The sequence below is a fragment of the Anabas testudineus genome, chromosome 9 (assembly GCF_900324465.2).
Source record: "Anabas testudineus chromosome 9, fAnaTes1.2, whole genome shotgun sequence".
In the NCBI taxonomy this organism is placed as follows: Eukaryota; Metazoa; Chordata; class Actinopteri; order Anabantiformes; family Anabantidae; genus Anabas; species Anabas testudineus.
The window spans coordinates 8,982,735-9,008,213 of NC_046618.1; the positions used below are offsets into that span (position 1 = coordinate 8,982,735).

The 25,479-nt window shown below is 40.9% G+C and overlaps 1 protein-coding gene across 2 annotated transcripts; it reads left to right on the forward strand.

Moving 5' to 3' along the window:
* The first annotated feature begins 1,675 nt into the window (after positions 1–1,675).
* On the forward strand, positions 1,676–24,821 carry cemip2 (cell migration inducing hyaluronidase 2). Of its 2 annotated transcripts, none has more exons than XM_026343218.1 (24): positions 1,676–2,010; positions 4,283–4,628; positions 4,735–4,875; positions 5,018–5,585; positions 8,502–8,671; positions 9,216–9,407; positions 10,483–10,652; positions 11,946–12,158; positions 13,803–14,008; positions 14,875–14,944; positions 15,464–15,592; positions 16,416–16,504; positions 17,695–17,826; positions 18,099–18,134; positions 18,350–18,505; positions 19,786–19,963; positions 20,413–20,628; positions 20,737–20,948; positions 21,243–21,425; positions 21,624–21,843; positions 21,929–22,030; positions 22,120–22,265; positions 22,385–22,494; positions 22,586–24,821. In XM_026343218.1, the coding sequence occupies exons 2-24, from the start codon at positions 4,301–4,303 to the stop codon at positions 22,792–22,794; spliced, it is 4,176 nt and encodes a 1,391-aa protein (XP_026199003.1). In that variant the 5' UTR covers positions 1,676–2,010; positions 4,283–4,300; the 3' UTR covers positions 22,795–24,821. The 2 variants fall into 2 exon arrangements, with proteins under 2 accessions (XP_026199003.1, XP_026199004.1); XM_026343219.1 differs by lacking the exon at positions 1,676–2,010 and adding an exon at positions 3,615–3,729.
* The last annotated feature ends 658 nt before the right edge of the window (positions 24,822–25,479 follow it).

Consider the following 25,479-nt stretch of genomic DNA (forward strand, 5'->3'; position numbering starts at 1 on the left):
AGGCCATCATTTTGGCTTTTTGTGTGACCTTTGTACTGGTCACCTTAACTAATGTTATCTCTGATTTGACTAGATTCATTTTGTATAGCATATTTCAATGCAGAAGGAACTTGTATGTAATAACAATATTAATATAGTACTTCTAACATGGATAAAGAAAATAAAATGGTATTTGAGAAGCAACACGCTTTGTGACGGATCTTTTTGAAAAAACGTTTTACGTTTCTATTTCCGTGTCTGTTTTAGAGACGGGACGTCTTGTGCCATGACAACAAGTAATGGTATGTTCCTGCATACGATTAAGCAAGTCAGTGCTTCTTCTCACAAATGTTATTTTGGCTGCATCACAAAACAAGCTGATATTTAACACCGCACTGCACTTCAGCAGGATGATTGTAATGGCAATGATATTTTTAACAACCATATTTCACATGACCAAGTGTTGTGGCGTCAATATGTGAAGCATGTTCAGTATGTCCTGCTGCTTAGACTCAGGGACAATGTTCCCACCAATACAACGTGTTGTGTTGGAGGAAGGTGGAGCATCTTCTCTTGCCTACCGGCAGGGGGCGGTGTGGCCTGAGTTATGGCCGTGCAGCAATCAACGCTGCTACTGGTGATGTGTTCACAACTCCACGGAAATCCTGATCTTAATGGAGGGATCGGTCTGATTTTCATATGCATTGGGTTGGGAATACAAACCCCAAATAATAAAACTTCAGTGTTTGCATTATCACATGTGTAATGTGTTAAAACTAAACAAACAGAAAAACAACTTCAGCTGCAAAACAACTGGGACAAACTCCTGTTTTTGTTATAGTTCCTCAACACGTCACTGCTTTTTCCATGTTGAGTGGTCCTATAACCCACTGCAGTAGAGGTAAATCAAACTGAACACAAGGACACTCTGATATGGGATCTATCTAATTCCTGAGAACAGAAACCGTAGAACTGATGCTGTATATCCACCTTTAAAGTACCAAACTTTGCTACTGGCAGCTGATTAGTATTTTTTCATTTTAATTCAGTCATGCTGTTGTAAATGATCCCTTTAGCTTGATTTACCACTTACTAATATTACTATTATGAAAGACGTATAACTTAACACCCTTGTTGGACCAGTTATAGTTCACTGAACTTACAGTATATTATCCTACATATATGATGCCACAGTGAAGTTGTTATCATTAGCAGTAACTAAGAAGGGTACATCATCAGTGTTACCCGATTGTAATTTATCTGCATGGGATCTACAGCTGCATGTATGCAGTGATCAAGCCACAAAGTTATGTGCCATGCTTCACTGAAATCTTTTCTGGCTAAAAAACACCCTTAGAGCAAACCTGCATTAAGTGAGTACCCAATAAAGCCTCAACATTACTAACATCAACGTTCATATACAAAATAATGGAAATTATAGATCCTTTAAAAATAAAATTAAAGCAGTGAGTATTTAAACCTTTATAGAAGAAAATAAAATTGACAGAACATATGATTAAACTATTAAAGGAAGAATATAATCTCCTACTTGGACACATGCCTGAACAGTTACTACTACTAATAATAACAATCTATCATTGTGTGTGTGTGATGTTTTAGTTCTTTTGCTTGTTTTCTGTTTTCCGACTGCCGTGAAGGCCTCATCACTCCCTCCCCGCCCTGCCTTCCTGTCGGCGGGGCTGAGGGCTGTCCGACGGACCGACGACAGCCCATTAACACAGAAAAAGACCATGGGAAGGAGAAGTAGATGAAAAGCCAACTCGAGGAAAGTGAGAGGTTATTAGTTTGTTTCGTCGGCAGCGGCTCCGCGGTTTTTTTACGGTCCGTGCCGGGAGCGAATGGACCAGAGCCGGAGCGGAGCAGGACAGTCTCCACCACGGTCCGACCCCACTTCATCTGCCCGCTCACATTGTGTCCGTGTCCGTGTCCGCGGGTGAACCGCTGGGGGGGACAGAGGAGCGACTCCCCGGCTGAGCCTCCAGCTAGATACGTGGAGTCTGGTGTGTTTGTGTGAGTAACTTACACCAGAGCTTAAAAGTGGTCTGCAGCCTGTGTAACTCCATCTAATCTGTTAAAGTTTCCAAAAGCAGCAGTGACCCGCATGAAAAACTAATGTTTCCACTGTTGTGACATTATATCCTCCAGGTTGCTGTGTTGTTTTGTCTGTGTGGTGGACTACACACATCCCTGTAAAACATGAGGATGCTGTTGCCTCTCTATCATGAAGTCAGGGGGGGGGTCACTGTGGCCAAACCAGCCCATATATAATGAAATCCTGCCATCCAGCACAGGACTGTGGCTGAGCGCACTCCCTGCACCTCACTGCACTCATCAGATAGTGGGAGCTGCTGTGGCTTTTTGAGTTTGGAGTTAATATAGGGAACACATGGTTTACTGTTTGGTTTACTGTTTCAATTTCCAAAGTAAAGGGTGATTTTACAGCTGAGGAATGTGTGATGGTCTGTCCCACTTTGACTCCAGTGTTTCCCCACATCTGTTTGATATTCAGTAGCTCTGAGATCAGGAAAATATGAGGGCTGCAGGGAGGGAATGGACGGGTCCCAGGGTACGAGGAAACGCATGCAGCCCACGAGCAGCAGTGTCATCTGCACTGAACAGCAGTAAGTCAAGTCCAAAGGGCTTTGTGCTCCGACAGCTTAGTTAGTAGCAGAGGAGCAGGAGCACCTTGGGCCTTTTTATGGTGAGGAATGTGAGCCTGAGGTTGGGTCATAAAGACTGATGCCTGCGGGGTCGTCCCATCGCAGGACTCCCACCGAGTCTGTCTATTGCGAGGCACAGACCCATGAGAACATGAACAGAGCAAGTGTAATGGGCATGCCTCTGCTGATGATGTTCCAGTTTAGCTTTTGATGGGGAATGAACTCCTACGAAGAATTCAGCTTGAAGTGGTCGAAGCTGCTGCTTAAATTGCAGAACACCATAAGTAACTGAGCCCTTGTCGAGACGCCTGTGATTGTACGTTGCTTTGTTTAGGAGCTGAAGAGGGTTGTTGTGCTCTGGGTTTCAAAAAAAAAAAAAAAGTAATTGGTTTGACAAGACAATGGTCAGTTGTGTGGGTCCGTGTGTTGGCACCAGTGTGTGTGTGTGTGTGTGTGTCTGTGCCCACATCATTGTATGTGTGAAGTGCTTATACACACACATGTGATTTAACAACTGAAATTGATCACTTTCTGCATATTTTTGTTTTGACTGAGCCTCACATTTGTCGCAGTTTTGCACTGTTTACATCCTCCTATAAAAGATCAGGCCGGTTCTTTAAATCGTGTAGCCTAAATCTGTTGCGTGAAAACTTTGACGTGCTGACATTTTTCATAGGAAGGCTTATAATAACATGTGTTAACGTCATTACAGTGGTATAGGGTGTTTACGTTTAACAAATAAAGCCACTAAAGCCTTTCTTTTTCCTGCAGTGTCATTTCCTCTACTTGTGTGCATTTGTGTGTGCAGGCCTGTGTTCGTATGACCTGTGTGTGTCCATGGCTGCAGATTATTCTACTTTCTCCATTTGTGTGAAATAAAGGCAACACAGACTCGAGCTGCAGCGCTCTGCCCCTTCCCTACTGTAATTGGTGCCATCTGTTTTGGCTGTGTTAACATAGTCTGAGGAATGTTGCGATCCATTATTCACGACCTTCTTCGTTACTGTGGACAAGAGCAGCCAGCGCCACGCTGTTCAAAACAGCTATACGGATAACTGGACTGGAATAGGTGAATCGTCTTTTTAAAATCTTTACCTGGAGGGCCGTGAATGAGATGCTCGGTGGCTTTTTGCCTGTTTCCCCAACATCAGCCCTTTGCTTCTTTCACTTGCTACTGTTTTTACTTTTTATTTTATATGTTTGTTTTCCTTCCTCCTCCCTGAGTTCTTCTTCATTACACGCTGTTTTTCACTGACCCACGCATTTAAACATTTTAACTTCTCTCTTACGGCAACTTTGTGTTTACCATTAAGCATCATTTAAAAAGAAAACAAGTGTTTAAGCAGTGTGTGACTTCAATTACTTTGCTGATAACAGAGTTTCTGTAGATAAACAAACAACAAGTCCGTTGACTGTGACTTTAAAATGATCTGTTGCACAATTGGATGTGACGTACAGTTGGAAAGTACATTGCATTGAAGTAGTAAGTGGTTCAAAAACACTTCTGAGGAACAGACGCCCTCAGTGACCACATCATTTACATCATTTGAATCCATGTGATTAATGTATTTTGTATTTTTTTCCTGTTTCACTTTATTTCTTTCTCTGTTTTTCTCTCACAGGTAGCAGACACGTATACCATGCCGACGAGTGATGGCCCCAGCCACTTCCCGCTCTTTGTGGCTCCACCCAATGGAAACCACCAGAGGTCTCCTGGTTATGTCCCTGGGCGAGTGGCTCCCGTCCGCTTGCCACTACCTGCCAAACCTCCACCACCTCCACCGATTAAACCTCATGGCCTGCAGCTGGACCGACAAGCCCCCTTGAGCCTTTCAGAGGGGAACCAGCAGCGTGCTCAGAGCCTTCAGCAAAGGAAGAACACACTGATTTGTTGTGGTGTTTCAATGTTTGCTTTCTTCCTCACGCTTATCCTCATCTTCAGTCTCGTGAGACGAGATGTGTTAGACGGTCAGTAACACTCAAGTTGCAGCACATGTTTCCTGTTGTGTATATACTGTATGAGGACATTTTAGACATCCCTGTCTGATTTGTTACTGGTTTGTCATGTTTGCAGAGAATTGTCCCGACCACAACCTATCCCTTAGCAGCTGGAACCCCGGACACCAACCCGACAAGGCAGTTGTAGTCAGCAGAGGACATTTGTTTAGGCTGGATTCTTCTGCTACCCTCCAATCACTAACCATCCAGTCAGGAGGTAAGCACATCTGGGTGGATGAGTTATTAAGAAGCATTGTGAGTTATAACATTGATAGATTCCAGTTAAGTTTATGTGGATGTTAGGATGTTAGGTTCAGCAGTTAAAAAGTCATGTCTGTCTTCCTCCTGACTCCTCACAGGTCTGGTCGTTTTTGCAGACAATGCTGAAGGCTCTAAAAACATAACATTAAGAACACATCATATCCTGATAGAACAAGGTGGAGCACTTCACATTGGCGCTCCCAAATGTCGCTACCGTTCTCGTGCCACCATCACGCTGGTGGGCCGCTCCGACAACAAGGCGATCCCTGAGGTTCCTGGCCTGGGCCGCAAGTTTATTGGTGTTAAGGGCGGTGGAACTCTGGAGATACATGGTACAGAGAGAGTTTCCTGGTCTCTGCTGACGCGGAGCATCTCTGCATCTGGACTGTCCACGGGAGGTCATGCCTTCCAGCGGAACTTTAGCAGAGGCATCAACCTGCGCGTGTTGGACCAGGACACAGGTGCTGTGCTGTTATGTGAACGCTACGACACACACGACTCCCGCAATGACAGTCGCCAGCTCACCGAGCTGCTTCGCTCCCTGCCCACAGGCCGCATTGTAGCGCTGGCTGTGGGGGACTCGGCCTGCAAAAGTCTTCTGGATGAAACCAAGAAGGCCATTGAAGAGACACTCGGCAGCAGATTTGTCTATGATCTAAAATACAGGTAAGGATCGTGTAGATGTCTTAAGCAATAGTCATATATATATATATATACACTATTGTTGTCTTGATGTATTCCTGGGAAGTAGATGTGTTTTCAAACTGTGTGACAACAATCAGTGGGTTTGTGGCTCAACTGTGTTGCCAGCTCTCAGAGTTTGTATTGGTTCTCCATGGTATGTTTGCTGTGCAAGTATCTGGGAGTGTTTTGTTTACCCTTGGTCTCCTGGGACTGATAAAGAAGGTTATTGTGTTTGTCTAACCACTAAAGTGAGGCCTGTCATCGTTTGAAGCCCCGTTCCTGAGAATGCTAATGCCAGCATTTTGTTCCATGTCCATCTCCCCTTCTTTTATGTAGCTTTCTTTTCATTTGGGATGTTCCCTTGAACTTTTCCTATTCCTCTTCCTGTTTCCTTTGTGTTTCCGCTATATCTGTCAGCAAAGGAAGCGCAGAGAGGATAATAAGGTCACCATCTGAGAGTTCCCAGAATTTGTGCAAAATGTGGCAATTCGGATTTTATTTATCCATCAGGATTGTTTCCTCAACAATAGACACTTGAAGTTCAAGGTATAGATCTGTCCACATGGCTTAATGCTTTCTTTAGCTTTACTGGACACCATCTTCTTGGTCTCACTCAAACAAACATGATACTTTCATGTGAATCTTATTGTAGACTTTCCACTGAGCAACATTTGACTCTGAGTTACTTGTAGCTCGACATGGTTTGGTCGTTGGTTGGCTGAAAAGCCAAGTGCTACGCCAGATTGTCTGGTGTCACATTTCACCTCTGGGGTGGGTGCCAAGGCAGCACAGAGGTCTTTAAACAAATCCCCTCAAATCCACTGAACGGATGGTTTAAACAGATCAAATGATAGAGCTATGTGTTTCTTTAGAGGTACTGTGTGTGTGTGTGTGTGTGTGTGTGTGTGTGTGTGTGTGTGTGTGTGTGTGTGCGCCAGTTATCAGTATTCAGTTTAATCCTCGTGTCATTTATTGGAGTAGGAGTTTTTATCTTAGCTTTTTGTGGATTTGTATGTGGTAGGTAAGCAACACGTAGTATGTATTTATGAGACAGCATGCAGTTTAATGACATGTTGCAGAGAAACAGAAGAGGATGTTGCCAGAACTTACTTGGAAACCAACTGTAGCGCTTGTGTTTTTTTTTTTGTTTTTTGTTTTTTCTTTTTCATTTTGCAGAAGTGCTGAAACACATGGGTGCCCTAGGGCATGATTCCTAAAATTGTTGTGATCTCCACATTTTGCTTGTTTTAAAAGAGACAGTAACAAAGTAGTACATTATTCAAAGTAGTACAGTATTTAAATATTACTCAGATTCAATCTCTGAATGTGTATAGGCAGATCTGGTTTGTGAAGTTGATGTCTGTGGTGTCAGCCATCCTTTCTGGCACAGATGAACTCAAATGCTTTGGCTACATCCTCATGCCTGTTGACACCACTGTTTAATCTTGGTCTCTCCAGAGAGAACTCGCACATAAGCGCATATTCATGCTGGTCTGTGGTAAATTTACCTCTGGCCTCCACACATTTGCTGTTTCCAGTCAAACACTGGGATTGTTAAAATGCTGATGAACATCAAATCATGGATGTGGCAAAAGGAAAAAGTGAATAGCAACATTTCCTTTGTTTGCCTCTAAGAAGTGGAGTCACCTCTGTTTGATTTATTAAGTGCAAACTTACACAGGCCACATGCTAGCAGTCTGAACGACAAAAGTAGGTCTTCCTCGTTCTTTCCCAGCAAGAAATTCCAAAGAAACAGAGACATGTATTAACTCAAAGGCATGTTAAAGTTTAAACCATCACAAATGGCTGCTGATTATGAAGTCTCACTGGTGGTCGTGTTTTTTTTTTTTTTTTTATGTTTTTTTTTTTGGACAAAATATTTCCAAAGATAATTCTCCAAGAAGCCTCCAAGAGGTTTTAGCCACAGATTCGTCATTCTGGAGCATGAAATCTTAAAGTTAAATTTGGGAAATCGCCTTTTTGGACCAAGCCGTGTCTAAATAGAAGCAAGAGCCTTCTGCAAAGATTTGTTTTCTCTAGTTGATCAGGAAGTAAAACTGCCTGCACAGATTATCGTTGGATAGTTGAGAACACTGGGCTTAAACTGTTATTAAATCTGGGAATTGGAAAAAGGCTGTAAGCTTGCTTGGACTCATGCAGCTAATGATGGACAAACAACAACCAAGAAAACATTCTTATGAAACTAAGGGCATGACATTTGAAATATCGAAGGCTGCAACTCACACCAAGTACTGTCTCGTTTTAGGTCATACGCCCTCAAAAGTATCTCCAATCCCTTTCCCATCCACACCCTCAAGCTCCTTCGCTCAAATGATTTCAGCCTCTCCTTCTTATTTAATCATTATAATCTCATTTAAAGCTATGTCTCTAGACATTCCTGCTATGGAATGTGTGAGAAATTGGGAGCAAATATAAAATGTGGGATTTGAATGACGTTTTGGACGTGACAGTTACACCCATTATACTTCTGAGATGTGTAAATACCCTTCCTGAAATCTTCTGCCCTCATTTTAATAATGCCTGGACTTCTCTGATGTCTCTGATGGTTCTCTGCCTCTTGCCATCTTTTTATAATTGTATGACATTTTCTCTGACATGGCAGAGTCATAATTTGATTAATAGCATTGACATTAAACTGTAAAACCATAATCAAATACCATACTCTGTGAGCCTGTCAAATCATTAAATGTTATTTACGAATGTGAATGTGCAAAAGTAAGCCAGGTTAGAAATGAAACAACTGTGACAACTATGACTTTATCTCCGTGCATTGTTCTTTGATATGGATGTGTGAAACAAGTTATTGAAATGTCAGAACCTAACTCTCTCTACTTTCTACCACTCTCACTTTTCACATGACCTCTTGTGTCTCTCCAGGCAGGCGTGGGCTTTGGTCTCTGTTGTAGGTGGTGGTAACGAATCGTGCTCAGAAGAGGTTAGGGAACATGAAAACCACGACACCGGAGGGAGAGCTCTAGCAAAACGCAACTTCACCACTGTGGATGGAGTGGGCTTCTCAGTCACTGCCTACAGCGAGTGGAAGAACGGTGAGGAGCAGCATATGATGGAAAACATTCAGAAGCGTAGTTATTACACATTTGTCTTAGCACTTAGTTTGTTCCTCCTATGAGTTTGTGTAGGTGGTCGGTGTTTGCTGCTGCTTTTTTGCATTTATTCATAATACTAGGCTTCAGTGTGATTGAAGCTTATAGGTGAAATGGACACGTTTCACTAGCATTTAGGGGCTAAAGTGTTTGGAGGAAGGGGACAGTGTGAGGAATGAGGTTTACCAAATGGCAGCTGCTTTACAAAGCGATTATCTCAGCATGAAAGGCATTCTTGTGCATGTGTGGATAACAGGTTTTTTTGGCCATGTTGTTGCTACATACACCAGGTGCTTAGGCAAATGGAAGTGGGTGTGTGGTTAGTTGTGTGAATGTGGTCTGGGTGAAGCACTAGTACATCAATTGAGCTGTCTTCTTTATTAACTGCAGCCATGCATTCCCACACTGTGTAGTATAAAACACATCATTCTCATGTTTCTTTTAAAAGAAAGAACTGTGACACGTTACTCCACCCTTCCATCTCCAGGTTTCCCCATCTCAGGCTTCCAGGTGGATGCTGTAGACCAGGTGGTGCTAAACTTACAGGATGAAGTGCAACAGACCTGGAAACCTGGCGATCGCATTGTAATTGCCAGTACAGACTACTCCATGCATCAGGCTGAAGAGTTTGCTCTATTGCCCTGCCCACACTGCACCAGCAGGCAGGTCAGGATACAAGGTGAGTGGGAGGATAAAGGGTATTTTAAGAGAGAATAATTTTGGTTTTCTGGGGTGGCAAACTAAAATTGACTTTCACCCTTGTTTCTTTACTTCCTGTCCACTCTTATGTTAGTGTTATGTGGCTAGTAATCTGATCCTAGGCTTGCACTGCTGGTGCTATTTTGAGAGACACAGTCACTGTAAAATGTGTAGAAAAACCTATAGTAAGTAAGTAAAGACATATGTATATATATTTCTGTAGTATGCTTGTGAGAAGACCCATGACCAATAATTAGAGGAGATTATTTGATTAGCAGATACTGTACTGTAAAGCCTGGAGATCCACAGCGACTCATTTCCTGTTCAGCTCTTCCAGTGAAGTAAGGTTATCGGAAGAGGCTAAAAAGATACTGTCAGCTCATTTTTGAACCTTTGAACCTCATTCCTATAGCAGCCACAGTGGTTGTGTTGATTTGGATACATCGCTTCTGCTTTTTGTCCATATCTGTATCAGATCAGATGTTTCCTGATCTCATTCCTCTGTTGTTGACAAATGCAGACTCCCTTCCTGGACAGAAGGGTGTAATAGGGTGTGTTGCTGCTGCGAGGAAGGGTTGGGCAAGGGTACTTTCCGAATTATTAAAAAAACTGATTATTTTGTGCTTTATTTGTATTTGATAACTTTTGGTTTTATGTTTTGTTTTGGTTGGTTGTGGGTAGGGATGTGGGTAGGGATGTGGGTAGTTGTTCGCGTGTCTGCTGTTAGGTCTATTTCCTGTGTTTGACATGACTGAGTCATGCTATTTTCAGAAATAAAATTCCTTAGCTCAGTTTACATGTCACCCTCTATTTGTTTCAGTATTTTATTTTAAGTTTCCTTAGTGGGACTTGTCCCAACTAAGAAAGGTCAAGCAACAGTTGGAAGCCTAATACAGCTGCTATGGTACTCAGTGAGTCTGAATGTTTTCAAGAGTTGATTGATGTTTCATACAAATGTTGCATGAAATGATGTCTGTACAAGTATTTGTCTTTAAAATTTCACCTAGTTGTAGTTGTAGCACCTGAATAATACTCCACCTGTCTGTGCTGCACAGGAAAGCCTCAGTACAACCATGTTGGAGAGATTATCGATGGAGTCGACATGCGAGCTGAAGTGGCGCTGCTCTCCAGAAACATTCTCATCCATGGAGAAATGGAAAAGTCCTGCTACGGAAACAACTTATGCCAGTTCTACAGTCATGACACCTATGGAGGCCACATCAAGGTGTGTTCTGTGTTTGTGTGCATGTGTATTTTATAATATTGGGCCTCTCAGTTTATATGAAGCTTTCTCATTCTCCCATCTCTCTCTGCCTTTACATGTGAGATTTTTATGCTTATGGCCTACTCTTCATAAGACCTACACTCTATAAATCTCAAACACACAGAATACAGACTAGGGTCAAATACGGCAATAACAGGAGCATCAAATCCTTCCTGCCTTTCATGTGTCTGTCATAGGATGGTCAAGATTTCACTGTAATTTGATTAATCATAGTATGATTCCACTCAGTTGGTGGCAAATACACAACAGCATTCTGCATGTAACTGACCTCCTTTTGCTAAACTAAACAAACGCTCTTTTTTTTTCTTTCCATATTAACTTTTTATCATGTTAACTGTCTCCAACAAAAACACGCTCATTTATATCTTATAGTCCGCTTCTGAAATGATTGACCTCATTCTCCAAACACACACACACAGTACCTACCATCACATGTTCTCCTCAGTACATTTATTACACTCCTCCAGCTTCTATATAGACAGAAAGGTTTTGGCATCTGAGTTGTGCAAATATGTAGCATGAGCATTACACCATGTAAATGTGTGTCTTTGTATGGATGCACAGTATATACAGTAAGTGCTAATGGCACCATGTGCCATGCATTATGTTAAAGAAGTGTGTGTGTTTCAGAATGTCTGTGTGTGTGTGTACACGTGTATGTGGCATGGGTGAGTTACAGTTCGCTGGAGGGATTGGCCAATTCATTCTTAACAGCAACCAGACTGTGTGGATTATGCCATACCCACAAAAAGACCTCCTAGAGACACAGTAAAGCATATTTGTATCGTATTATTTCGTATTGGATGTAATGTTTGGCTTTAATTGCTCCCTAGTCCATTTGTGTTTTGTGCTATTTGCACCTCTGCCGTATAAGTCACATCTCGTATTCATAAAGAGAAACATCAGTGGTTTTGGAGCAGTTTGAGTCACTGGAGCATAGTGCCAGCACAGCTAAAGTTCATATCCCAGTGGGATTATAGACAAATACAGAGACCCATACTGTGGACCTAAACCTTTAATTGGAGCAGAGTGGGTTGACAGTTAGCCTACTTTTGTGGCTGAATATGAAACTTGTGTTTCCCACAACAAGACCAGTGTAATTTACGTTTGCATTGTATAATGTTTCATTGTTCTTGCTTGATCTGTTTTATAATCACACAGTTTTTTTTTACCACTTGTCCTCCACTGCAGTATTTCTTAGTTTTCTCCCTCTCTCTCTCTCTCTCTCTTCAGATTTTCCGTAACTTCTCGTCAGTGCATCTGTCCTATGTGGAGCTGAAAAATATGGGTCAGCAAGGAGAGAAGTCCAGCTACCCTGTGCACTTTCACATGTGTGGAGACGTTGACCAGAAGGGAGGCTACCGGGAGCCGACCTATGTGGATGGGTTGTCCATACACCACTCCTTCTCACGCTGTCTCACTATTCATGCCACCAACGGTCTACTGGTTAGTAAAGTGTGTGCATGGGTTTGTAAAATAAATAGTGTGTGTGTTAGAATGGAGAAACAACAGATGCAGACACACAGACATCTGTGTAATGAGTACCGTGTGATACTAACTGTTGAATGCTTATCACTTACAGCTTCCATCTGTGGATTACTGTCATGGCCTCTCCCTCTTTAATCTTTTTCTTTATCCTTCTTTTCCTTTATCTCCCACTTCAGACTCTGCTCTCCCATCCCATTCTCTGTTATAGAATAATCTGTCTTTGGACAGATACAAATGCTTTTATATCCAGTTTTTTTTGTAATTAAAACCATATGACTCTTGTGTTTAATAAACTGTGAAATGTTTTTGTGCTCCCTTGTTACGTCAGATAGCGCTGAGTTCATTCCAAAGGTTGTGTTTCGTCCTTGACCATAGCCAGTTGAAGGCCTTTTTCCTAGATTCATCAAGGAAATCTAACTTTCGGATAGTTAGTCAGTCATTGTTTGACTGCAGTTTTTCCTGTTTCCCTTTTGGCACAAAGACAATGTGGATATTCTTTTGTAGTGTATCTTCTTCAACAGCTCTCTTGATACCACTATTGTTAATACGCAGTACCCTCCAAAAGTATTGGAACAGTAAGGCAGAGCCAAGCTGTACACTGAAGACAGTTGTGATGCATCTAGACATACAATACTAAACAACATAGAACGGCTTGTAAGGAGAAGTTAGCAAAAGTAATGTTCTATCTGACTAACCAGTGTTTCTTCTTATTATGTGTGTTATGGGTGGTTGAATATTTAAACAATAACCACCAACAACCTTCACAGAGCAGGGGTGGAGCTGTCCCAACCCACCGTTTGATGAAGACTTAATGGCCAGAAATACAGAAGCCATATCACAACATGCAAAACCGTCATCAGCAGTAAGAATTTGAAAGCCATGTTAGATAAAGTGTAGAGGAGCAAAGGATCTGTTCAGGATCCAAACCATACAAGCTTATCTATGAAGCATGGTGGAAAAAGTTTCATGACTGGATTTGGCCTTACTTACTCATGCTGATAGAGTCCGAATAGATGCAGGAGTGTGCAGGAACATGTTGTCTGCCAGTTTACAGAGAAATGCATCAAAACTAATTGGGAGGAGCACCAAGACAATCTGATCCAAAAGGTACTAGGCTAGGCTATATGCTGTATGTTGTTTATTAGACATAAATACCAGGAAGTAAGAATGAAATTCTAAACGTTTAACTAATATTAATCTTTAAAATCATGTTTTTTCAGTGTACAGGAGGCACAAAATGTCCTTGCTGTTCCAATACCTTTGGAGAGGACTGTGTTTCAGTTGTGCTTAGTAAAACAAGGAATTTCAAGTATTTCAGGCAAAATTGGAACATGCTGTATTTTCCAGTGAATGTTGATGATTTCAGGAAAGACAACACATGTCCAGGACCTCCTCTGTCAGCATTTTCTGCATATTTTCATTAGCTGTGAACTACCTAACCCCTTTTTTTTCTTTTGTTTTTCTTTTGACAGACTCACACTGGGATTTAGATTTGTATTTTTTCTGTCATGCCTTGAACTCTGATGCTGTGAGAGTCTTCTTGTCCCCTTTGAGCTCATTTTGATTCTTTTTGTGTTTTGTGGCTTTCTGTCTTTGACCCAGGTGAAGGACACTCTAGGCTATAACACCTTGGGTCACTGTTTTTTCCTTGAGGATGGGATCGAGCAGCGGAACACTTTTTACCACAACCTTGGCTTGCTGACTCAACCTGGGACTTTACTGCCCACTGACCGCAATGAAACTCTCTGTACCAGCATCAAGGACAAAGTCTACGCAGGCTACACTCCCTCACCTAGCACAGAGTGCAAGTAAGAGATCAGAATGACGAGATATAGCATGTGAGAAGTCCAAAGGGGATTGATAAAAGACATGGGTTACTGCACTATTATCAAAATGTCTGTGAACAGTTAGAGGGAAAAGCTCAACAGCTACTGCAAGTAAATAACAAACAAGAACTTTATCAACTTGAACCACAGCTTTTATTTTTTCTGTAGGCAACACAATTAACAGTATTATTTAATAGAAAATACATTACTTTAAAACTGTGTTTGTTTTTTTGGCACAAGTTATGCTGTCCTGATAAGGCAAGTTCAGACAGTGCAGACATACTGAGCCATGATGGTGGTATGTAGATGCTGATGGACAAATCAACACTAATGATTTGTGCCATTTTTAAAATTTATCCACGCTGGAGTAATTCTTCCCCTCTGCATGTCAGTTTGGGAAACCTGATGAGATAAGGCATACATACTTTGAGAGAAGACAAACGGTTCATGTCCATGTGGGAGAGATACGGGGGTTCGAAATGGTTGTGAACGAGATATCGGCAGGATGGTTTTATCAATACAATAACAACCTCTCCTCTTCAAGGGATGTTTTTATGTTATAGCAGGGACGATAAAAGTGCCTCAGTAGGGGAAGCAACAAGGTCTGTTTCCAGGAGTTTCACTGCATGTCTTTGTGTGTGTTGGCAGAGCTGAACCCATCCATGGTTTATGTTGGAGGGGAGGTTTGTTAAGGACATTTAGAAAGCTCATAGGATTCTTTGATCTGTGTTCTCTATTTATTTTGTTCTCTCTGTTCATAGTGTCCTAGATGCAAAGACACTGACCTTTTGATATCTTTTTCTTCCTATGTGCCTTTGTCCTGGTGTGTGCTGGGGGTTGTTTTTCAGGGCAGTCTCAACGTTCTGGATTGCCAACCCAAACAACAACCTCATCAGCAATGCAGCTGCTGGTTCTCAGGTAATAACATCAGAGTTATATAAGAAAACAGATTCAAAATCTTATTTTTTTTATGTTGCTGAACTTTAAATGATACAAGATTAATCTTTTCATGCTCATACCAAAGTGATCCACCAATAAAAAGGGATTTTGCAGGCTTTAGTGTTTGATAGGGGAGTGTAATAACATCTTCTAATATATGAGACAAGCATGCCTCATCTCATCTCCTTCTCATTTTGGTACAAACAGGTCTGCAGTCTGGTGGTCTGCAGGGAAGGGGAAGCTACTTACTGGTTTATGTGATATTTAGGTTTGCTCTCTTTATCTTTTGAGCCATAAAAATGAGAAATCTTAAACCTGGTTTTTTTTTTACTTTGTGGGACTTAATGAGAATAGTCTGACATTCTGCTTGTTGTGTTTGTATTTTACTTGTTTCTTTTAGATGGAGGTGCCCAGATGAAAAAATTCCTGCTTTCACCATTTCTAGCGTGAACTTGATTTGTCTTATCACCCAATTTCTCTATTCTTACTTCTTTCTAGGATGCTGGCATATGGTTTGTGTTCCACAGCTCTTCCACCGGAGACTCTCATGGCCTAATACCAGAGACCAAGGCAGAGCTCACTCCCCTAGGAATTTTTTACAACAATCGTGTCCACTCCAACTTTAAGGTAAGGCTAGTGCTGCTTATCTTTAAGCTGTTTTTTATTACCTTTTAAGCCACACTGTGCTGTATGTTCCACAATATAACAAGAGGTGCCAGAGCTCTCAGTGTTCCTTATTTTGTCCTGAAAACCCAAATGCTTATGTTTATAATTTGTAAAGTTGGATTGCAATAATGCTGTGCTTACTTACTTGGTTCGTGCTAAAAAGGGTTGGACGGACACACACACACACACACACACACACACACACACACACACACACACACATGCACCCCCGTTCAGGCTCTATAATAGTGCTCTGTTGTGTAATGACAGAAGTCAGGCAGGTGAACTGTAAGTTCTTTGTCCAGTCTGACCACAGCAGTTTCTTATACAGGAAGAGCTCCAAGGTTTAAAACTATACTTTGCTTATACAACAAGATGAACTCAGTGCACAGGTTTCCTTATACATAGCATACATGTGTATATACACACAGACATATAACTCCTTTCCATTCATTTATTTTCATTTGAGTTTAAAAGTATATAAACCGACCCATGTGTTGTAGAGTATAAATATACATTACACGTTCATATATATTATAAATTATTCACAGGGATTCTGGGTTTTTTTGACTTCCTACAACAGCATGTACAGCATTGACTGTAAAACACTTTCAGCCCAAGGCAGGCTTTACATTTAGTACATTCATTATTACCGCAGGTTCCATGCTGTAAAATATGTTAAGATCTGTTGGTCCAACAGAAACCTGTGGCCCATCTTGGATCTCTTTACGTAGTTTTAGGGAAACCCTGATGTTTTACTGTAATCACACTTTTGTCTTTCTAGGCTGGACTGTTCATCGACAAAGGAGTGAAGACCACCAATGCTAGTGCTGCTGATCCTCGGGAATATCTGTGTCTAGATAACAGTGCCAGGTGTGTATGTGTGTGCAGTTACATTTTTCAAGTACATAAAAATAAAATACATGACCTTAATCCTGAGGAGTGTATTTAAATGTACTTGTACATTACACATGTTTTTTGTACAAATGTATACCTGTGCAGTATTAGAGGGTCTGGTGGGTTATCATTTGCATTTACACTATGTAAATATTAAGGCATTTTTGGTTTGCTAATATGTTTGTTTAAGGCCACTGCGAATGACTGTTTATAATTATTTATCGTTTCCTATGTACAAAGATTTGACCACTGACTGGGATAGATGGATGCTCTTATGCGCTGTCACTGCATTTTAGTGGAAAGTCTGTTGGGTTTGTGTTGACAGAGAAAACAAGGCCTTAAAGATAGAGTTTCCACTCTGCAGCTCCCTACCCAAATACAGCCCTCAATTAGATGGAAAAATCATATGTGTCTACTGGGACTGCTGTGTGTGAGCGTATGTGTGCAGGAGTGTGATGGGGAGGATTTAAAATGTTAAAATGTGCAGCAAAGTATTAATCCAACAGAAGAGATAGAGATTTGTAAGAAACCCAAAGGAGGAGGATTTGAAGTATTAGTGGTTTCCAGAGAATTATTCCTTCTGATTTATTTAATCCTCTGACATTAAATCTCACGCCACTGTTTTCCTTTAACGGACCGTTACAAGGTATTGTAAAAGCTTACACATTGGTGATATCTTAAGTATAAATAGTGATCTTGAATGTGAGTCTTGGTCTTAATTAAGTAGCACAATTAGGATGAAGAAAAGCCCTGTCATGTGAAAATCCTTCCTCTCACTTTGTACATCACGCATCTCTTAATCTACTAAGAAATGTGTAATAAAATAAACCCTTTTTCTAGTACATTTATGTTCCCAAAAGGGATAAACCATTTTGGTTTTAATCACACCACGTACACTGTTGCAATACTACTTGTAGTGTGCATCGTGTTAGGCAATGAGCACAGACTCCTGCGGTTTCAAGAGTTCAGCAGTGGAGCTTTAGACTTTTACACCAGTTATAAATTATGCGCACAGATTTATAGTATGATGACGTTATGATCAGCTCCCTTAGTCATTCATAATTCTCCACAAGTTGAATTAGTTAAATTAATTTGGTGTGTGTGTGGAGGTGGGGATGAGGAGCAATATTTTTTTATTCTTTAATGTTTTTCATGCGGTTTTACAGATTCCGCCCGCACCAGAATGCTGACCCTAGCCGTCCTCGAGTGGCAGCAGTCATCGACACTCTGATCTCCTTCAAGAACAACGACTTGGGAGCGTGGATACGTGGTGGTGATATTGTCATCCAGAACTCTGGGTAGGATGGCTCACAGACTGTGATGTGTCATGTCTTTAGGAGGACTGAGAAAAATGTGTCATCATGAAACAGTTGAAACACAACATACTGTGATGACATCATCTGCTGTAAATTACTGTTACTACCATTAACATTAACACTAAGTACTAACATTCAACTGGACTTCACGCTATTGTTTGTTGCATTTCTAAACCCAATTTTAAACACTTATTTGGTCAAATGTTTTTACCATTTTGTATAACTAAAATGTTTTTTTTTTTTTTTTTTTACAGTTTTGCAGACAATGGAGTGGGATTGTCCTTTGCCAGGTGTGCACTTTACTTTTCTGCTATATGAATTTGGCAAACAGTTGTGATGTACAGATACTTAGAAAAGAGCAGATACTTGAAATTCCCTGTCTAGTCACAAGTATACATTTCCTTCTTCTGTCATTTGTAAAAAGACAAATCATTATCAGCATGTTTGTTATGTGTAATGTAATTGTAATTTGGCTATATGGTCTTAATTTCATCTTATTACCTAGTGATGGTAGCTATCCTAAGGATGAAGGCTCCAGCCAGGAGGTGACGCAGTCCCTGTTTGTGGGTGAAAGCCAAAACAGAGGGACCAACGGAGGTCAAAATAAATACTGGGGACAAGGAGGGGCTGATGGAAAAATGAGGACACTGCCTAGAAACAGGTGAGGGGAAGCAAGCAAGCAGGGGAGATGGTGTTGAAGGAGGTTGAGCTTAAATGGACTTTTCTCCAGTGATACTTCAGGCATCTCATATAAAAAAGGATTACTCATTGTGACAGCTTGAGAGCAAAGAATAGTTCTTTTTTCTATTGCAGATTTCAGATCAGTTATTAGTTATTTCTGCTATTTGTAGTCACATATAATGCTTCCTTATTTAGTTTCTATGTAATTCTAAGATTTAAAGTTCCCACTTAAAAGTAAACCACACTGATTATTTATAAGACATGTGTTGTCCCTAACCCTAACCCTAATACCTAAAATTAGACCCTCCTATTATGAAGACACTTCTAGAGACTCTACATACTGTAGTGCCATGTAAGAGTAAGTGCACGATCATAACAGGAACAAAGTTTAGGGATTTATGTCCCCTCAGGGTCTGAATAAAGTCTTTTTCTGTCATTACAGAGATTGTTATATAAGAGGAGAGTGGCATAAACAAGAGACTGTCAAATAAAAGGGTTTATTTTTCTCAAGAAATTTGGTTCATGTCAATTTATGGCCACTGTCGCCTGAATGTACAACATTACACCAATTTTACAGGCTTCCTGACCGCAATGTGACATCTGGCTCAGTCAGTTTGTCTGTCGTCATCGTGGTTACTGGCAGAGCTGCTGGCTTTTTTTTTTTTTTCTTGTCAGAAATAAGATCTGTTAATTAAATTGTGAGGTTTAAATAATAGCTATTACATACTACCAACAAGTCTTATTTGTGTGTTTGTGTGTGACCTTAAAGCACTTTGCAACATCCACATTATAAAAACAATTCAAAACAGGAATTCAACCTTAGGTTGTTGTCTGATGTCAAATTAAAAACTCCAGTGATACCCTCAACAGGAAAATAATGATAAATAAGGTAACCATAATATTTCTCCAACATCAGACTTATGCACCTAACTAATTCCTGCATATGTCCCATTCTGTTTGCACTGGCTGATGTGTCTTTTTTTTTTTTTTTTTTCCTAAGCTAGTGTGATCTGTTTTTTCACCACTTTCCATTTGCTATGTCCTAGTGTCCTGCTCCCTATTGAGCTAATGGCCTGACTGAATCATGTTGTGGTTTCTTTCTCCTCTTGCACTGTTTTGAGGTTTCGGGTTTTAGTCATGACTATAATCTGTGGTCACCTCTTTGATTTGATCTGTTTACTCCATATTTTCTCCGCCATTTATTGTTTGCTTTCCATTCAGCATTTATCATATACTTTCCCACCTCCCTCTCCACTCCAGAACGTTCCCGATCCGAGGTTTCCAGATCTATGACGGTCCAGTGCGGCTTACACAGAGTACATTTCGTCACTTCACCCCCACAGCAGAGCGTTACACCAGTGCAGTGGGTTTCAACCTGAAGAACACCTGGCAGCTCACCCCACGAAACAACCTGTCCCAGCTCAGTTTCCAATCCACTGTGAGTAAACATCTGCTGTAGGTTTTTCTTTCAGTCACCTCTTAGGTTATTTTTTGTTTTTTGATGTTTTGAGCTGGGAAAGTCCCTAGCTTGACAGATTTTTCTCTGCCTCATTTGATATGTCCAACCTCTTGGTCCACTGGGTCTGACTGGTTCCTCTTTGACAGTTATATTTGTCATAGTTGTCCTTTACATCTATAACCATGCCCTCGTATTATTAGTTCAGATCAAAGTCAAAGAAAGAAGGGGCCTTCATTGTAAATTACGGGGGCCCTCTTGTGGTGGTTAGATGTAACAATGTCTTTATGTATTTGCAGCTTGTCACATCTGAACCATAACATCCCTGCCATGTTCATCCTAAACAAACACAAAGCGTAGTTCCACAACCAGGGGTGGCACAAAGCAGAATACCATAAATTCACAACACTCTTTGACCATAATATCCTCAGGTGGGTCTGCGTGCATTCTTCGGCCGCCCTGGGCAGTGGTTTGAAGACAATGATCTGGATGGTGACAAAAACTCCATATTTCACGATGTCGATGGCTCAGTAACGGGCTACAGAGACACCTATGTTGGCCGAGCGGACAACTACCTGATCCAACATCCTAAATGTGTGAACATGTCCCAGTGGAATGCTGTGATCTGCAGCGGCCGCTACTCTCAGGTAAAGTCTCTCAGGGTCTTCACCTCACTCTTGTTGTTCTGTCTTTCCAGTGTACTAATGTGCGCTCTTCATGACCCTTGCTCTCCACCACCTACTGTTCTCCTGCAGGTATACATCCAGACCCAGGGAGCCCCCAGCCTCAGTTTATCCATCAGCAGAGATGAATACCCTGATGCTCCTCTGGTACTGAGGGGGATTAATAGCCAGACGGTGCTGTCTAAGCAGTACCAGTCCATTCTGATGATGAGCAAGAGTTATACTTTGCACTGGAGTGGGCCTGCGCCCAGAGAGGTTGTCCTCTCTCTCATCAACTTTGATAAGTGAGTAACTGGAGTCAGTGTGTGTGTCTGTAAGTGTGGATCCATAGCTGCCACAAGTTGCAGGACATCTTTATTATAGTATGATGAATTTTTATCTTGGAGAAAGCTATTTTAAATTCTAATAAGCAAACCTATATCATTAAGTATTCCCACAATTACTGCATTAAATTGTGTTTTCCAGCTGGTTTTGTTCATAGTATTACTACCATTAGAACAACTGTGAACTGAAAACTCTCAGTAACAAACAGCAGTGTAAGGGAACATCTGTGATGTCTTTCTCTTTCTGTCACTTAGAGATGACTGGGTGCTAGTGGGACTCTGTTACCCATCAGACACCACATTTCAGATCATGGCCGACATCAACGATAGGCAAAGCAACACCTTTGTTGACCTCACTGATTATGGCACTGTGCCATCGCTCTCAGAGCTGCAGAAGAGGCCGATGGAACGGAAGTACTTCTTCGATCAGTCTGTTGGGTGAGAGAACAAACTCCCGTCCTCCCAGTTTCTTTTTTTTTTGTTATGTTACATTTCTCTCACACACACACTTGAAATATTGGTGTCACAAAAGCTGGGGGGCTTTTTTTATTATTTGCACATCATTTTGTCATTTCAGGCTTGCTAGTGTCTGAATCCTTATTCAATTCTGCTTGGTTCTCCTCTTTTCATACCTAGCTTGTTGTGGCTCTACCTTCGCGCCCGTCATGGTCGTGATGGTCACAGCTACTGTTCAGTAAAAGGCTGTGAGAGAGTGAAAATCATTGCCACCACATCTACTAAACAAACCTGTAACTGTACAGCTAAGGCCTACCCAAAGTACTCCAAGACTCCCTCAGACGTGGTTCCCATGCCACAACTAAATACACAGCCATGCAAAGGCTGTGGTGCTAAACAGGTGTGTGTTGCTACATTTAAGATGGCGTCTGTTCAGTTGCTTAAAACACAAGCCACCACTACTAACCAATGTGTTTCTGTCTCAGCTTGTGTTTTCCAGTGAACCGTGGACTTCCTACCTCCAAACACAAGTAAAGTCTCTCAGCAGTAAAGAGCAGCAGAAAGGAGATGGCATCTCCTTTATCACTGTGAGCATGTTTGGCATTAAACACAAAAACAAATCCAAACACATCATATAATCGGTTTGACTAGAAACTGTTTTTATGTAACCTGTCAGGTGAATGGGGTGACCATGCCCTTCTCTCAGCCTGGGTACTTCTTGGTCTCAGTGGATGCCTGCTCTGGAAATTTCACAGAGAAACGAGTGTTTGCCAAAATGGATGCAAAAATGAAACAATACCTGAAAAGTGGAATACCAAATAGGTGAGCCAGGAGAAATATGATGACAGAGCTCACACCCCCACGTTTATGTGCATAGAAATCATTTATTCTATTTTTCAGTGCAGCATAACACACATAACACCTGTTTGTTTCCTCAATAGGTCAATAGTGCTGATGGCAACACGTGGTCAACCAGAGGACCTGGTTGATGTAGCACCATATCTGGTTACTGTATTTGGGATGGCCAAGCCTGCTGATCTGCACAGTAAAGGTCAGTGATGCATTTACTTGCTTTCTAGGTATTATTTGTTTAGGCATTGTCTCTTTTGCTCTTACACTCTTATTGCTGCCTCTTACCACAGAGAGTCTGGCACTTTGGGGGTTCTACAAAACCAACAGCAAGGCTTATTCATCTCCTCCTTGGGTCTCTCTAAAAGCTGGTCAGGGGGATGACTTCCTGGGGCTGCAGGAGCGATACCTCCCCCTTGGTTTGGAGACATATGGCTGTACCCCAACTGCAGCTAAAACACGCAAAGACCTGGAGCTACTCAAAAAGGCCACAGGGCTATAATGACCAATGTGAACAACACAACTTACCTACCAAAACACTCTAGTGCACAGATACACAAACACACACAGCCATGTGATGAATGTTAACTGCTGAACCTTTAATTTATTATCATTAGCAAAGATGTTTGCCAATTTCAAGCAGAGAGAAGGTATTATTGTGATGGGGGTGGGTATTTTTGTGGTTTTGTTTGTGTGTGTGCGCAAGTGTACGTGTAAGTATGCTTCGAGGTCGTAGGTCGGTCAATGCACTTTCCTTTCAAAGACACAACTTGCCTTAGCAGCCAAAGTGATCAAATGGAGCTTTGCAATACTGTAACTCTGTAAGTTGTTTATCATGGACAACAGCCAAAACAAGCCCAGAGCTCCCTTTAACATCTACCTACCAACCATCTTATTTATCATATAGGAAGTGAAGACAGAATGAATTGGATTGAGTCTGAGAACAGAACACAATGCAGTATAAGTAGATACATACAGGCCAAAAGGAAATTATGAAATCACTGTTTTGTCTCTGATATAAGACCATGTTCTATTGAAACTGAAAATAAAGTGAGAAATGTGCTCAGGTTAAAAGGAAATGATAAAAAATCAATGCCATTGTTAAGCCGAAAATGATTACACGGTGTATTAAAACAGGCTGTGGGTGACGTTCCTTAGTGACTGTTAGATGTAAAACATCTATATTTTAGAATCAAGTCATAACAAGCCATATGCATATTGATATTACAATAATCCAGTAGAGATGCAGTAAAATTAATTAAACTATCTTCACAAAATGTAATTAAAAAGATATGAAACAGGTCGACCAACACACTTTATTTAGCTTTTTAGTTGACATGTGTAACAACTGAATCTTTAACTGGAAAACCGGCTTTGATCATCGCGCAGCTGTGCAACTAGAGACTTAAGCACCTTTTTTATGGATTCTTACATGGACTTACTGGATCTTTTTATAGCACGTTTTTATTTATCTCTTCACAGTGATGGTGTCTCAAGTGCTGGCCACATGTACAGCACAGATATAGATATACAGTACATGCTATTCCTTTTTTTTCTTTAAACAGAGTTGAATGTTTTGCCTTTTATCTGCCTCATTTATGATCTTTTCATGTTCACTATTGCCAAAATCATGTTTATATTGTTTACGGCCATTGCATGACGTCAGAAATGATACCCTCACTATACATTAGTGAGCAACAAAGTGCTTACAGATCATACCAGTTGTAAAGTTTAAGACTTTATGCTGAGATTTACATTATATAATCTTTTATTGGGTGTTTGGATGTGAGCAGGGCTCCCCCACTGAGGAATTGTACAGAAAGTACCAATCTGTGATGGTGTGCGTGTGACTGTGTGAGACTGACCATGTGATTTAGAAAGAGAACAATTACTTGGCTGCCTTTTAACCACTCTACTGTTAAAAATGGCAAAAGAACAAGGTGAAGATGCTCTCATCCTTTTTCTTTTTGCTCAGTTGATTCTTTGAAAATGCACAAGCAGAGATATTAATAGTTTGAAATTACAAGTGAGCTTTGTAAATATGAGTGGTATGGCTTAATGTTGAATTCATGTAATGGAAAACAGGTTGTCACCAGCGTGTTTTTACTGTGTTTTATCAAGTCATAACTCATTTGGAAGAATTTAAGCAGTTTCTTTCAACATGGTGATTTTTCAGTTAAATAAACATTTATGCTTTGTGATAAAATCATGTTATGTTGTTTCTTTATACAAAGAAATAGGCTCTCAGTGAATTGATTAGCTTTTTGCTGCACATATACAACTTCACCATTGGGGGGCAGCCATGTATTTTTGAGAAATTCCTGCCTCCATTCCGAAATTCTTCAAGGCACATAGCATATTTATATATACATGTGTATATGTTCACACCTAAGACACTAACATTAACTCAGAACTATCACTTGTATCCAAGAAACTGTGCAAAAACAGCGTGAAAGGTTTCTGCATCTTTGCAGCATGTATAAATGTTCTTTTGATTAATGTTAAATTAGTAAAATATTTTTTTTTAATAAATCACTCCAAATCAAACCTGAAAATAACCTTCGCTCTTATTTCACCACATTTCCAACGCAGATGGTGAATACACCTTTGGACACCTCCAAAGGTGTATTCACCATAGTATTCACCATTGTAGATTGTCCAAAGGATGTTGATGATGCTCTAACATCCTCTATCGAACATGTCCAACTATTTGATGTACAGTAAAGATTTAATGAAATATTTAATATGATAAATTAAGGATGAAGGACAAGTTACAGTAAGAAAATAACGACTTAATCCACACAAGCCAGGAGTTAGAGCTAAAAACAAACAGCAGCATATGCCAGGTAAACAAATAAATAAAAGTTTATAGATTCAGGGAGCTGCCTCATTAAATCTGACAAACACACGCCATTACTGCTGATAGTGACACTGATCAGTTCTACGTGTGCCTGTGTGTGTGAAGCTCCTTGACAAGAAAAAGATAGAAAAACTGTCATTGCCTCGAGAAATATGGTGGCGGGCTAACAGACCACAGTCCAGCATATGGCTTAGATGGTGAATTTGCTTGTCCATAAAATGCTTACTGACTATGAAGATTGAGTGCTCCCACTCGCTTCACACCATTCTGGAAATGAGAGGGGACAGATTGGTGTGACACAGTTTGCAGGCAAAACGACGCACACGA